The 15,992-nt window shown below is 38.6% G+C and overlaps 2 protein-coding genes across 2 annotated transcripts in view; both read right to left on the bottom strand.

Moving 5' to 3' along the window:
- The window catches only part of LOC139966278 (eIF5-mimic protein 2-like), a 29,795-nt gene extending 16,573 nt beyond the window's left edge, over positions 1–13,222 (bottom strand). The window contains exons 1-5 of the mRNA XM_071969134.1: positions 13,066–13,222; positions 9,046–9,117; positions 8,216–8,392; positions 7,469–7,578; positions 4,982–5,047 (exon numbers count right to left, since the gene is read on the bottom strand). Coding sequence (XP_071825235.1) covers positions 4,982–5,047; positions 7,469–7,578; positions 8,216–8,392; positions 9,046–9,106 — 414 coding nt within the window. The 5' untranslated portion in view covers positions 9,107–9,117; positions 13,066–13,222. The remainder of the gene's footprint in view (positions 1–4,981; positions 5,048–7,468; positions 7,579–8,215; positions 8,393–9,045; positions 9,118–13,065) is intronic.
- The window catches only part of LOC139966273 (uncharacterized), a 262,794-nt gene that overhangs the window by 36,834 nt on the left and 209,968 nt on the right, over positions 1–15,992 (bottom strand). The window lies entirely within an intron of this gene.

Genomic DNA, 15,992 nt, shown 5'->3' with positions numbered 1-15,992 from the left:
CCTATGTTACATTCTTATTGTCTGAAGTTCCAATCACGTGGTGACTTGTTGATAGTTAAAAACTTTTCATTGTGAACTTTTGAACTTGAAGGGGTTGCAGGTGCGCGCACAAAGTATTGACTACCCTGGAAATCTAGGTCATGTCCCGGTTTCTGCTCACAAGCCTGACACCTGTTAATTTGCATTCTTTTCTGACCTAACAAGTTGTTAAAACCCTGGCAAACTGCCAAGAAAACGTGCAACACTATATTAACCCGTGTCGCAAGAGAGGAGGGGTGGCCCAAGCAGTCTCCCAGGTACCTTGCTTAGCGCGTGTGCTCAACCTTTGCTGCAATGTGCTTTACCCTGGATTCCTGGAAGTAAAAGTATGTGCGCGAGATTTTACGCCCTGTTATTTGTTTCTCAACATGTTCAAATTTTGCGAATAACATTTCCTCATCGTCAAAAAACAGACTTCGATAGCCATTGAAGAAAAAAAAAAGGAAAATAGCCGGACGATTGAACGGTGAGACAAAATACACCGTAGGGGTAAAAAGTTCGTAATATTTGCATATTACTAGTACTTTCAGATGTTTCCGACAGTGTTACATTTCGTGGCGCCTTGTGTGTCTGGTAATGGGGTACGTTCGGCGTTATCAATAAAAAGCTTAGCAACTTTGAAGGAGCTACGGGGGTGACATGTTACATCATTGAAATTATTTAAAAAAAGGTTCAATACCTGTTTCATATTAAACATTAAACATTTTCGGTTGTGTCGGCAGGAGGAGGTAAACAATACAGTAACGATGCTGTAGTGTATTTATATTCGTTATTCAGTCTGGGATTTATTGGATTACTTCATGTGTACCGTTGTTTTGAAAATGTTTTGAGCCTAGGTAAAACGATATTTTTGTTGAACGGAAGCAACTCAGAACCAGGATAAGATATAGTGGGAATGGTTGATTGTCGCCCAACACCGCTGGGCATTATCATCAATATGTCGTTATTTCTCTTACTTCTTGTGACTGTTCCCCACTCCTTCTGCTTGAATTTTTGTTTCAAAAGGTTAGTAAATAGTTGTTGTACATTGCATGCTTTTGTCAAAACATGACGTTACTTCAATATATTTCTTCGCAGTTATTTTGTGTTCAAACTTGTATCACCTTTGACTTTGTTTGTAGCAGAAATACTACCCTGTACTGAAAGTTTATTCCGTCCGGATTATCGGACGGTTTCAGACGTTTTGCGGGCTGATAATAGAACTGCCTCTAAAATCGCTTTTGAATAGAAACATAGTTTAGCTTTAAGCGTCCGGATTATCGGACACATGACGCTTTTCTGAAATGAAAGGGTTCTTGCCTCTGTAATCCTTACTGTTTTGTTACTTTGAGTCGGGCTAAAAACGTCCGGATTATCGGACAGAATCGGACATATCACCATTGTAACTTCTATTGTAACAAACTGAGAAGATCGATTTAATCTGGTGTGAAAAAGTAGGCAGTAAACCGCATGTTCCGTCCGGATTAAAAGTGAATATTGTTGGAGTAAAATGTACAAAAGCGTCCGACCGTCCGGAGGTGTCAGAAAACGTCCTAAAGTGTCCTAAAGTGTCTGGAAACGTCTGAAAACGTCGCGTCCGGACGGTCGTGTCAACCTCGACGGAACACCACTGTACAGTGCCCCAATCTGAAGTCACTGTCATTCTTCTCAGACGGAGTGGCCAGCCAGTTCAAACAAAGATCGTGGCAGAGCGTCCATACCCCCCCCCCCTTGACGGACTCAAATGGACTGCTGGCGCCTTTTTCAGCTCTTTACCACTTTTTACTTATTCGCGATTATTGAATTTATTGCGCTCTCATCTACTGTACATATTGACATTTGTCACATTTTGTAAGTGTAATTTGGCGATGACACCTATTTATTCTTCGTGTATCTGCAAATAAGCCAGGCCCGGAAAGGGTCATTTCTGGCGATCTAGGGAGTATCTTTACTCAAAAAAAATTTCTGTACGCTACATGCCAACCTGTGGTGGCGCTCCACATAGAAAGTGTCGAAAGCGCGCTTACAGACCATTCTCGCCCCTCCTGATCAATACCCCTAGCTCCGCCACTGTCTTCGATAACATCACCCACTTCCGAGAGACATACTGTATGGAGTTCAAACATCATGGAACTTTTTTGCCACAAGCCATGGCAAGAGTGTGGTCCATGGGATCGGTGGTCAAGTAAAGCGGTTAGTGTGGACAGCCATGAGAAATGACGCACATGTGCATGATGCCGAGTCATTTGCGGAGGTAGCAGCAGCTAAGGCGAAGGCAATAAAAGTGATCTTTGTCCCTTCCCAAAAAGTAGAGGATGCTAAGGAAGCTTTGGATAACTGACGGGCAGATGTATGTCAGTCCACTTCCAACAACCCATACTACCCACATTGTCATCGCAGTCAGGAAACACTCCACAATCAATTAAGCTTGAGGACTTTGTGTTGGTTGAGTATATGGGAGCAAAGAAAACATCTGGCAGATATGCCTATGTTGCCCAAGTTCAAGAAGAACATGTGGATGATGGTGTGGTAGAGTTTTGTGTCACCCACTTGCACAAATATGAAATATGACAGCATGGGATTGATCTTTGTTGCTAAGGTTCATATGGATAAGAATGGATAGGTAGCTATTTCCCAAATCACAAGGAAATTGCCGTCACCCACAATGGATAACCGTGAGAGATACCACTTCCAGGACCCTATTCTGGAGGCCAACTGAACAGATAACGTCCTGTCTTGAATTTGCATACAAACCATATGCAAGTGTAACCTGTAATTCCTAGTCCATGAGACCGTAATGGGATCACTTATAGATGTTATAATATCAGAATGATTTGTCTATACTGATTAAAATTAGTTTAATTAGAAAAATTAATACCAAAATTAATACTATTTTCAGGAAATTTGAAAGCTTCTAGTCAGATTATAACACTAGCAGTTCCTTCTTTATTGACAGATTTTCATTTTATCTTTCAATTTTATTATTCACACTTGTTTTCACCTACTCACACTTGTTTCTAGGGAACATATAACTTGATGTTACATGCTTTTGTGACATACATCTTGTGTTGCAACGTTTTGTCACACTGTAACCGTCACACTGTAACCATGCATTGATATAGTAATGATATAATATTTCAGGATTTAATGGTCAGTCTGTCAATTTGCTCATATCACATGATAGTTAAGACTATGTTGGATAAAATGTATGTATTTCCAATTTGGGTACACTTTTAATTTCAGAGGGTTTTAAGGAAGGGTATTTTGGTGAAAAACCTAGGTACTTTTCATGTCACACTGTAACCGAAGCATATTTTTATTAATATTCAAAAATTGACATTGAAATCTCCAAAAAATTATGCATGTTTCAAAAGTTAATTGTTGCCTCTTTTGCACTGATAACCTATTCTGAAGATATCCATTCAATATTCTGAGAAAAAACAAATTGAAATGATTAAATGTGTATTTTTTGTCACACTGTAACCGTGGAATTGCCCTCAACACTAATGTTCAAAGACAAATAAGGGATTCTTAGTTTGATATAGATATACCTAATACTTGAAGAAAATTGCTGAAAGTAGAAACCAAATGTCAATGGCATTTTGCTATTATTTTAATAATTTTAATCATATGTTACTGCTCATAATCATGAAATATTCAATATCATATTGGAGTCTTATTCTGGCTACACATATCATTGCATACAACAGTCGGCTTACTGCAGTATACATATATAAGCAACACTAAAGAAGATAACCTTTCAAAAGCAAGCACTGTCTTCTTACACACATTGTCAAGATAAATCATTGAAATGTCACAAAACCACTTTTCCTTATATTAGATGTCTTTATTATCTATAAATCTGCCAAATGCAAGTTAAATCCATCTTTCCCAAAATGTCAAATTGGCTTTGAAAAATAGCAGCCTGGGGACAAAGCAGATAGAATCTGATATTATAGCACTTAATTGGGAGGCCTCGAATTGATTAATCACGGTATTTAAATCAAGAGTGCCAGAGGGGGTTGACACAGTGAAAAGTGACAACTGCTGTTGACTAATCCAGTGTAGGATGATCACATTGGGATAAAAGTTGGTGTCATAATGTTAAGGTGCTGGCTGTGCTCATATTTTGTCTACCATCGGAGAGGAGTTCATGAGCACAGAATATATTATATAGTATCTTAGAGTCATATTTCAGATACGTTATAGTTAGGGTGGAAACAAACCCAACCATCATCTTTGGCTCCAAAAAGAAGTGTTGTGAAAAGAAGTGCACCAATGAAGAAATGCAACCTTCCGTTGAAAAAGAAGGGGACATCTTTGAGATAAATTCTAAAATTTATCCCATTCTTTGTCTTTGTAAGGCAAGTCATTTAATTTGACTAACCGAGATTATCAACCAAACTTCCAGTTTTTTATTACAAAGTTTGATCTTCTTTGTTCTGTTTTCCAAGGACGACTAAATAGACTTGATCAAGTCTAAATATGACATCATCAAGCCACATGAACTTTTAACTATTTTTATCTTCTGCTTTTATTTCTGAAATGTTTATTTTCAGGTTAAAATGTCCTATTGATGGCATTGGTTTAAAAATCAACAATGTAAACATTTCACTTTGAAAATATGAAAATAAAAACAAAGAGACAGTAAAAAGGTTCAAGATCACAAACCTAAAACCATTTTTCCGGACATGACTCTCCAAAAAATGGTACCTCCCAAACGAAGCAAGATTTATCTAATTAGCTGTTTGGGTGAGTTGTTCTATACAAAGATCACTTTTCATATTTAGAGCTAAAGAGGATGGGTTGGATTTGTATCCCCTTTAATGCATACTACTCTTGACAAAACTGGCACTGATTTAAGCATATTTTGATAATTAATCGAAGAGTTATTGGATTGAAAGATGAGCCTAAGAGTATTAACAAGATAGCAGCTTAAATTGCAAGCTGAGAGAAGCCTTACCTTAAGCATCTCATCTTCAAGCTTCTTTTCCATGTACTTGTACCGCCTGATCAGATTAGTAAAAATCTGAATGGAAAGATGAAAATATGATAAAACAATCATCTTTTCTTCTTTTTTACAAAGATTATTTTCATTTGTTATTTAGTTACAAACTCTTGATATACAGTGCAGCTTAAACTATTAACAAATCACAGGAAAAAAACCCATCACAGAGAGACACTATTAAAATTGATCTTTGAAAGTAAAGTGGACAAGTGGGGGGGGGGGGGGTTGGAGGTACAGTACTGTATCCTAAGTCACAGCAGCCAGTACTACTGTAACTGGTCACACATATAGGACAGAAGGATAACCCAGCATTTTGAAAATTAATCTGAAAAAGTCATTGCTGGCCTTGTTACATGTATATATCTCATTGTGAGAAAGAGGGTCAATTCCATATTAAAGAAGCTTTTAAGACTTCAAAATAAATGCACAATACAAGATGCAATTATCAGCTAAGTGTCTGATCATCAGAATTTCATCTTTGAGCTAGTGTCTCGGCAATTTCTTAGTGATTACAAATACTTAATGATTCAAGCAGCATAAAAATGCACTGAAATAGCTAAGTGACTTCTTACCAGACATGTCATTACAGATGCAACATAATACCTCAGTGACGGTCACACCAAACAGGCCTGAAAATTATATTTTGTTACCATGGTTACAGAGCAATACTGCCATGAAGCTCTTTAGTAGGTACCAGACAAAAAAATATCATCCTGCATTCTACCTAATAATTCAATTATTTAATCCAATTTAATTATCTTCCACACAATGCACTGGCTGACTTGACAACTGCCTCGAGAATCCAACCACTTATCTTAATGGTCACAGTGTGTGGTAGAGATCACTTGAAAACTTACACACAAGGCACACAAAAAAATAGGGAAGAATGGAGGAAATAAGGAGATTTCAACTGATTGAAGAAAACCAAAGGAAAGCCCTGTAAAGTTTGAATGGTTAGATGCATTGAAGGTACACTACAAAGGTGCACTACAAAGGTACACAGAAGGTGCACTACAAAGATTCACACAGTAAACAAGTTTGACTCTTCATTACAATAGATTGTCTACTTCTAACACAGTTTAACATCGGCCTTGGAAACCCCTACGCTTTGTGGTTGATTTCATGTCTGAGTGTTCTACACTTGTATGTACATAAAATGTAGGAAGTCAAACACACTGCAAACCACAACTACTTTTGATCCATGCTGGACGTCATTGACTTGTCCAGGTTTTGCTTACAACAAAAGAGGAAACACATTCCACTATCAGTGCTCAGCATGTTGCTTTACAAAGGTCACATTGCACAGCAACATAGTGAGATGACTCTACCACCTATCCTATCCTTGAGGGATCTATGGCATGCATTTCATATGGACTTAGAGACCATCTAGAGCAGGGTTGTCCAACCTTTTGTAGAGGAGGGCCACATGGAATGATTATGATGAAAGAGTGGGCCGCATGAACCCTACGCTCGATTTTTTGCCCGAAGCCCAAGGCAACAAAATGTGAGCACGGAGCGCATTGGTTTATTTTCCTTCCTGATAAAACAGATGAATAAAGTTCAGCCGCCCCCCCCCCCCTCCGCTGAGAGAGTGTCACACAAACTGACCTGTATGCAGTTTTTTGGGACCCAGAAGGTTCGAATGATTGATTATATAGCTTCAAATTGTTATCAATAAATCTGCTCACTAAAATATCGCACCGTAGAGCATCTCTGGCGGGCCGGACGCAACCCTGCGGCGGGCCGGACTGTGGCCCGCGGGCCGTAGGTTGGACAACCCTGATCTAGAGTACTCTCTGCAGTTATTACTCCCAGACTGACGGAGACCACTTGAAAACATTCCACTATCAGCAGCACGTTGCTTTACAAAGGTCACATTACACAGCAACATAGTGAGATTAATCTACCACCTATCCTATCCTTGAGTGATCTATGGCAGCATTTCATATGGACTAAGAGACCATCTTAAAGTACTTTCTACAGTTATTACTCACAGACTGACGGAGACCACTTGAAAACAACCTAGCTTTCAAAACATTATTCCAATGATGATTGGTAGGTGGAAGTTTATTACAAAGTAAAAGGATTTTTTGTGTATTCCAAGAATCGTCACTGAAGCTGCGATGCTGGCTCTTGGGGGTTGAAAAAGACGGATTGGGTTTGAAATTAAGCAGTCACAGGATCATACCCACTGGTTATTTGAAATTTATTGGACTGGTGTTACTTGGTGAGCCGTACCTATTCCTTGACCCAAAGCCATCAGAAAAAAAGGAACACTAACAGTTCAATGTTTTGAGTTGAGGGATAGGAAAAGACAGAGCTAAGTGCACGACCACAACAAAAATACAATGTGTAAATATTAGAAGGGAAGAAAAACAGTACATAAAAGAAATATATCCAATGACGTCATATTTACAATCAAACATTAGCTTGAAAGCATACCTGGCTGAAGTTTCGCACCGCGTCCAGATTCTCTTCACACGTGAAGACACACAGGCTACTCCTGAAGGGCTTTGTCTTGTCCACATCTCCGACAATACTCCCCCCAGGGGCTGTCATGACAGGAGAGACAAAAAAAATGAGATACCGTAGAAAGAAAACTCTCTGGAAAAGATGTCTCATCAAATGTTTGCCGTCTGTCAAGCAAACAACTTTTTGATGACAGTTTATTTATTCTTTCTTGTGTTGTTTCTCCGATATGTTTTCTTTTCTTAATAAATTGCTGCTATCTTTTAATACCCACTAGAATTTGGCTGGACTTGACTTGATACACAGAAGGTATATTTGTTCAAACCACTCACATCTGATGAGAGCATGTCCTTGCAGCAAAAGAACAGGTTACGTATGATGAGTACACTTATACCTAATGTGTAGTGGGGAGTGTTTTTGCCTTTAAAGCTGCAAGTACCATCTATCACAGGTAACACACAATGCTCATACAAAGCATACTATAAAAGTGTGTAATTAATCTACTGAGTGGTAGGAGTTTGGGAAGGAAGATAATGTGGGCGAAATTTCAAATGTGTGATTGGGAGAGCAGTGTTTAAATGTTACCAGATAGCAGGTACAGTAGGGTAGATCTATGAAGAAGGTACACATACAAACTGGAGACTATATGAATATAGAAAACATAGAAAATACTACGGTGGTATTTGTCAGAACATGCATATAGCGTATCGGTTTACGTACCTAGAATGCCACCGGCAAGAAGAATATCCAGTAAAGTCTCTGTGTAACGTCGGTAGTCGAGTCGACCGCCAGCACTATCCAAGAACTTGTAGGCTTGTTCTAAATCATTACCTGCCTCATTAAGCCCTTTAAAGATAGCATCACGGAATCCCAATGGGTCGTACTTTTCTTTTTCATCTGTGAAATCGAAGGCAAAGAAGTAAGAGGAAGTCAGACGGACGGAAATACATTGCGCACTCCACTGGGATAGAGTACATGCTTCGTTAACTAAAGTGTGCAAACAGTGAAAAACCATTGCTGACAATAACATGAGGGACCCTGATTAAGCACATAATTCTCATGCAAACACACCCGTGAACTTTGCATGAACTTAAAAAGTGCATATGATCTTTTACAGGGAAACACATAGGTGACATGTACTGTATATGAAACTTACCGTCCGATATTTACAGCTAAAAAAAAAGGAATATATAAGTCTGATGTAAACAAACACTGCAGACCCACCAGGAAATGATAACCCTGCTTCATACTAGTATCATTTTCAAGTTAATCACAAACCTGCCAGGATAATGTTGTGGGACTTTTCAACCGGCTTAGTACCTAGGAAAGCATTAAATAACTTGTCCTAATAATAAGTCAAATAATAAACCTGCTTTGCATCTTTGGAATAAGCAACTTGACCACTTCGCAATATCATTTGCGATGCGATACCAGATAATCGATTCCCCGATGTAATGTCGAGCAATGCATGAATGCAAGCACGCCAAATACCCCACCCACTAGGAAATGTTTCAAAAGTGTTTGCAAAAATTTCAAATTAAAATATTTACCCCTTTTGCGGGTCTTAATCCGCTGACCGGTGAGTGTCGGTTTCTGCTGCTTCTGATTCATATAAATTTTTTCTGAAATTAAAAAGGGGGGATAAAGGAAATCAATCAAATATACCAAAAATAACGTACCCCGTACTGTAGGTTAGTCACAATGTACAACCATGAGATATGATTGGTTCATCGTAGCAATATTACTTCATTATTACCAATAATATTCTAGTCAATGTAAAACTGACAGTATTCATTCTGGTACCCCCCAAAGTTGCGCACAGTTAGAACTAAATCACTTTTCGGGAATGAGTATGATTATGCCTTCATGACTGGGGAATTCCACTTCTTACTGTAGGTATGTATACATGTACATATGTCTAAATCTATAAATATATATATATATATATATATAAATGGGATGTATGTAGTATGATATTGGTAAACATTTTAAATATTAACATTGCACTGTATTGTAATTGTGAAATATTACGTCTGGAGTTTATTTGTTACTTTCAAATTTATACAAGGTGACAACAGGATGTTATTAGTGTCCGAGTATAATTAGCTACTCTCTCCTCAGCCACCAACCATTAACCTCTCCCTCACCCATCCCTTCCACCTAAGGAATGAATCATCACTGGGAGTTGAAACATAAGCATGGTTACAATTCTACCATGCAACTCCATCCATAAGAGCACATTATTGTTTTCTACCAAGAAAAATCAATATATTGAATTTCCAACACAGGGTTAATTTGGAAAATTCAGTGTGACGCAGTGACTTTATGGATTGATGTTCGCAAAGGGGAAAAGTTCAAATGGTTCCATATGATGTGCTGTAAAACATTTTTGAACAGATTTTAGCCAAAATCTATGGTATACATTGACAACCTTAACTAGCATTTTCAATACTCTTCATGGCTTGGAAGTAGATATGAACCCCTTTCATTAATATAGGCATGAGCATCACCAGGAAATTGTCCTTCATTCTTTTTTGGGAATATACCACATAAATTAACAGAGAACAACATTTAAAACATTCAACTTTGTCAAATCCCTTTGTCTTAGGAATAGGCAGGAGTAAATTACAACAGTGAAATATATATTTTCTTCCTCATAAATGGAAGGACACAAGAGCCTTCATCACAATTGAGACCACAAGAGGAACCTGATGCAGCAAGGGCATTCAGCTCAGTACTATGAACACTGGTGTACTCAAGATAAGACCCTGCAATTGCCATCTTCCTTTCGTGAGGATCCTGGCACAACATTGGCGATTAAGATCTAGTTCTTTTGCGTGAAGCTCGGGGATCATTCTTTCCGAGATCTCCTGTTCTTTGCCATCTTTTCAGCATAAACATAGACCTGTGGGTGTCTTAAGGCAGGCACACCAGAATGCCAGAAATAGCTAATTAATTTGTAAACAAATGTGGTGGCATCCAGGATCAACTTTATAACCCTCCCAAAGGGGAAGCAAGATCCTGATCCCCATTGCATTCTCAAATTTGAGCAAGGCTTTTGAAGATAACATTGGCCTACCTTTTCTTAGCCTTTGTGTCATGTTTTCTTCATGTTTTCTTTTAGACGCGATTTCTACTGTGTTTGCATTGTTCCATTTTTTATGTGATTATGTTTGACATTTTTAATGCATGTTTCTAAGTTACACTCGAATAAACTTAAGACGGAACTATTTTTCTTCCGTTTTATTTATTTATTTAACTGTGGAGATTGCAATCAATTAAAGCAACGACAAAGAAACAAAAACACTTTCTTCCCTTCATTAAGTATTAATAAAAGGGTATAAAAAAGGATGCTGAAAGAATAGATAGCCAAACAGAACTTGTGTCAACAGCTGAAGGTCAAGAACACCCAACATCAAATTTCACAAACAGCCAGGCAACTTTTGAAATGGTCGTGTTCATCATTTTTTAAGACATTTACCAATTCACCCCAGTGACAAATCATTCCCACTCTATGATTGGTCCACCCTGCATCAAATCCAGTTTAATTAAGGAGCAATGAAAACAATATCGAGAGACTCTTCAAACTTACTCAAAATTACTTTTCCCTATACGTTTATACCAATTATTTATGTACATGTATATACATTCAACAGTACTTAAGACAATCAAGTCCTCCTCTATGTAGGGTCAAACTTTTCAGATATTCAATTCATGCCAGAGCTCTTGTTGTAAGGTTTCCTACAGTAGTCCAAAATTAAAAGCTTAGACAGCTCAAACCAATTATTGCAGAAACACATTCAAGAAAAGGTACCACCTGTAGTGTGTACTGTGTTATATTTCTATCTGATGGCTCTTAGGAAGATAAGTGGCAATATCTCGTCCAGTAATAGAGCCAACCAACCACAGAAGTTATACTGAATGGCACTGAGTGAACTGCATGAATTGAAAATAAGGTACAGAGATAGAAATTGAATATCATGGAAAAGTTTCTTGAGATTACATAATCCACCTGTCTTGGTGGTAAAATGGCCTCTTGTTACCAATGAGTCTGCAACGCCTGCCATATATATTTTCTTGTATGAGGATCCTTGTGTGAATGCTATATGATTAACTACACTGTAGACAGGAACATATTTCTACACAGTGTTTACACAAAGAGCCTTAAGGTGTTAAGAAGCTAATTTTAAAGCCTGAGGTCGATTTTCGACCGTGGCAGGCCAATTATGTAATCACAAAACTTTCCTAGCTTTAGTGTGCTTAATTGGAGCCAATAAAGCAGATCTTTAAATAGTTCAAAGGAGAAATAAATATTGGGGTTTTGCAGTGACCTCATATAGAAGAGACTAATATTCTTACACCCTCTGTGAAATAACTAGTCAAAACTACCTTTCCCCAAATTTCCAGGAATCGACTAATTATTTTTTCACACCTACTGTGTTGGCGGCCACTATGTATTGAGGGCGCTTCAAAAGTGATCATCAGTGAGCCACATCATAAGTTAAACAATTCCCGTCTGCATTTGAATTGCACACCTGATCTCGGAGATTGTTTGAAACTTGGTTCAATATTCTGGAGTGTCAGGCTGGTTGAGTAAACAGGAGAGGGGAGGAAGGAGCAGGGAACTGAAAACGATAGTATGTTTTCTCTTGACGGGAAAAGGTTAACAGAGAAAAGAAAATGTACAAAAGCACCAGGCTTGCCCCTCTGTTGCAGAACTGTTACTAGTGTTTCCAGTTCTAACATCATAGTAACTGCCAGTGTCGGCCACTAATGCAACATGTTTAGCAAGCTCTAGGCCTAGGTCTCGTTTTCTCAGTTCCTCCACTGTGTATTCAGGATCAATTTGATAGCACTCAAGTCCAAATGCATCCATGTTCTCTTGTTTTCAAAAATTCCTGAGTCTGGAAAGGTGTTTCGGGGAGAAAGATTTGACTAGCTATTGCCTTAGTTATCGTGAACAGCGCGTAGGAACACTAGGCCCTAGTTCAATGTGTCGAAATGCAATATGTGGCTCGCTTACGTCACAAAACAAGCAGGAACTGCCAGAATTCAAACAAAATGGCGAAAGCCATGGGTGAAAGTTAAGTAGATCCTAAGGTTGAAAGAATGTTTTCAAGAATACGTGTTGAATCTGTCGAAAAGAGCGTACTGCAAACTCTAGTCTAAGCAGAAAAGGCTAGGGCTTATTTCTCCTTTAATTAAATGTACACATGAATAAAAAACACATGAATAAAATTGCCCTACTTAAAACCGAGCATCACTGCAGAATATTAGTCTACATATAGTAAAGGGTTAACTTTACGAAATGATGATACGCCATGTATCACGTCCTTGCACATACTGTATTACTGGCCTGAAGTTCGTCAGTAGGGCAGTAGGCTAAGCCCTAGCCTAACTATGGCCTTGTATAGGGCTATGCCTATCTGTTTCCTTATGTTCTAACCGTCAACTTTATATAAAAGTTATATCAATTGTAGACGTTAAATGGTCTCTTTACTCAATGTTTGATTCCTAAGTCAAATGTAGTTTACGTGTGTATTCACTGATGTAAAAACACTACAACTTACCGAGAGGAAATGAAAAAATACCAAACAGTCCAAATCAAGTTGTTCGCTTTCTCACGTGTTTGTACTGAACTAAGCGTGTATCACACTGCCCTCGCATATACTGCTTATGGCGTCTACACTTTGTACTCGTAGTCCAACACCGCTGACGATGATGATGCTGTATGCACTACGTGTAACGATATTGGCGTACAAAAGGTATGTATGTGTACATCAGGAAATAGTATTATGAAGCACGCCATCTAAATGTACTACGCGTATACGTCACAATCACTTGCCAGCATTGTCACGGGGGCATGTTCTTTTATTTAGTGAGTAATAGTTCAGAAATAGTGCAAAGTGAGTCACTATAGAACCGACCGTTTAATCATTTATATTTGGCAGAAATTGTTATTAATCGCGAATTGCTAAAAGTAACCAAAAGTGCTTTCTGGAGCGTTGAATCCTCCAACTTGATGAGATCCAATTCCAAAAGAATAAGCTTTTCTGAAAGCGGCAGTAAAGGAAGTGTAACAGTTCGATAAAGGTGATCAAAATTTTCTTACTGGTGTCCCAATGATGTTTCGAGCAACATAGATAACTAAGCCTTTATAACTTTATAATAACTTTGCTAAAGCCGTATTATGCGTTCAAGTTGGGTTGTAACTTTCTGACACTCTTACTCCAGTCAAGTTATAGGCATGATTGGACACTAAGCTCACTCGGAGACTCATGGTTACACATAATATGCTGACCCATGCAGCTCCTTTCGCAGTTAAACGATGAACCCAATACGGAAATTAATGAGTACAAAGAGTTTTGTAGTGTTTTGATTTCATTTATTTATTTATTGTTTTGGGGGCCGGGGGGGCAAGCCTTGTAATTTTTGGCTAATTTATCGTTACTAGTTGGTTTCAAGTTGACAAGACTAAAAGCACAGCTTTAATATCCAACTCCGAGCCAGTCTCATATAATTTCATTCTATAAATCCCAATAAATTGCAGGGTCTTCACCCCCTCCCCCTTCCGTCCCACCTGTAGGTACCCAGCTTAAAAGCATGAGTACGTCACGGAGCTAGCCTACATGTACATATATGAGTACACTGACAAACTTGCATGCAGAACGCGATGTCACGTGATGACATTTTCTTATCTATATTAATATCAGCTTGTAACTGAAGTAAATTGCTCTCTCAAATTGCGGTTGTCCATTTAATGCTTCATGGGTGATCATGAGCATAGTTTCTTTTATGAAAGAGTCATGAACTTTTTAACATCTCGTCAATTTTATGAATGTGTCTGGTAACAACAAAGCCTGTATTGTCTTCATCATGACAATTGGATAGTCCTGTGTCATTCGTATCCGTCATAACATATACGGTATACACATCGTTTATCCAAAGAAAAATAATGCCCTGCATCAGGTATACTACATATACTAAAGGACACTCTGTGACTTAACCATTGGCATGTTTCTATGTGCTACTGCTTGTAAGCAGAAAGCTTACCCCCGGAAAATGTCATTATTTCGTTTCAAATTCTTAGAACGGAATGTCTGTGTCGATTAATGGAACTGTTATAATGTGAGACAAACCAATGTATTGACTCAAACATGATATTTATATATCAAAATAACAATTGGTGTGCCGCGTTCAACACATGTTCATAATTATTGCTTATTTGGCATTTCCGTATATTAGTATTGTGGTCAACTTCAATGATATCCGCTCTTTTCTTGTAAGACGAGTTCTTGCCTACACTCAATCTCATTGCAAAAACAAATAGGAGTAGAGGCATCACATTCTGAAAGTAAGGTATTTGCAGATAAAAGCCCCCCCCCCTGTCTCCGTCTCCGTCCCCATCACCTACATCACCCCCCCCCCCACCCCACCCCCCCCCCATCCAGAACATTGGGACATTTCTCTTAGTATATACACACGACATATATATTCCTTTCGCAATGCAGCCTCGTAATTATATTCAATGGCGCCGCGTAGAAATAAAACTTGTATGAAAGCATGATAAAAGTAGGGAATATATGATTGCCATACGGTCCACGAAAAAAAAGTCCCGTTCCCCTATGGAAAAAAAAATAGCCTGCATGCTTCCCGACCAAAAATATAAAATCATGCTATTGTCCCGCTTTTAGCCTTTACCATCGAAAACAAACTGACTATATACAATTATTACGAACGTTGATAATGGTAAAACAAATGGCCAATTTAGTACACCAGAAGTTTCTCTTTATACAAGTGACATCATAGAAAGATGGTAACTGTGCCGTATGGTGAACCATGAAGCCAATGTCTTCACTGCTGTTCATATAGAAGGCACCTATTGCAAGGGCGGCGGAACGGCACGTGGCCCCTGTGCCCCCCCCCCCCCCACTTTTCCTCAGGTTAAAAATGTGCCCTTTTTCTACATAAAAATTGAGGTGTCTCAAGTTAGCAAGAGGCCAGGGAACCAGAATCAACACTCGGGAAGGGCCGTTTCCAGCCATCTGAGGGGTTTGTAAAACCAAAAATTTTCTTGTACGCTCCGCGCCAACTGATGGTGGCGCTCCGCTCAGATAGTCGTGCATACAACTTTGCAAATCCTGGCTACGCCCCTGACATTTAATGAATTTCTGTGGGTCAAACTCAAAGCTATTTCGAATGGAAAAATTTGTTAAGATATCGACAAGAAATAAACTCTAATTTGGAAGATTCCTAAATTAGCAACTAGCATGATTTCACCTCATTTTGTCTCAAAAGAAAACTTGTTCCTTGTTTCCCAATTTGCACATTGGATATTGCAGTGCTAGTATGCATATTTTCCTTATTGGGGGGGGGGGGCGTTGATGGAGTGAAGTGTATACGCAAATAAGATAATACAATAAGAGTTATAAAGGGTACTAAATATAAGGCTGCATCAGTCCAATCGAATTTCTGCAAAGTGCCCTTTGATGTCGGT

This window comes from Apostichopus japonicus, chromosome 4 (genome assembly GCF_037975245.1).
Source record: "Apostichopus japonicus isolate 1M-3 chromosome 4, ASM3797524v1, whole genome shotgun sequence".
Lineage (NCBI taxonomy): Eukaryota > Metazoa > Echinodermata > Holothuroidea > Aspidochirotida > Stichopodidae > Apostichopus > Apostichopus japonicus.
The sequence above is the reverse complement of the archived record's forward strand: the minus strand, read 5'-3'. Positions and strand labels throughout refer to the sequence as shown.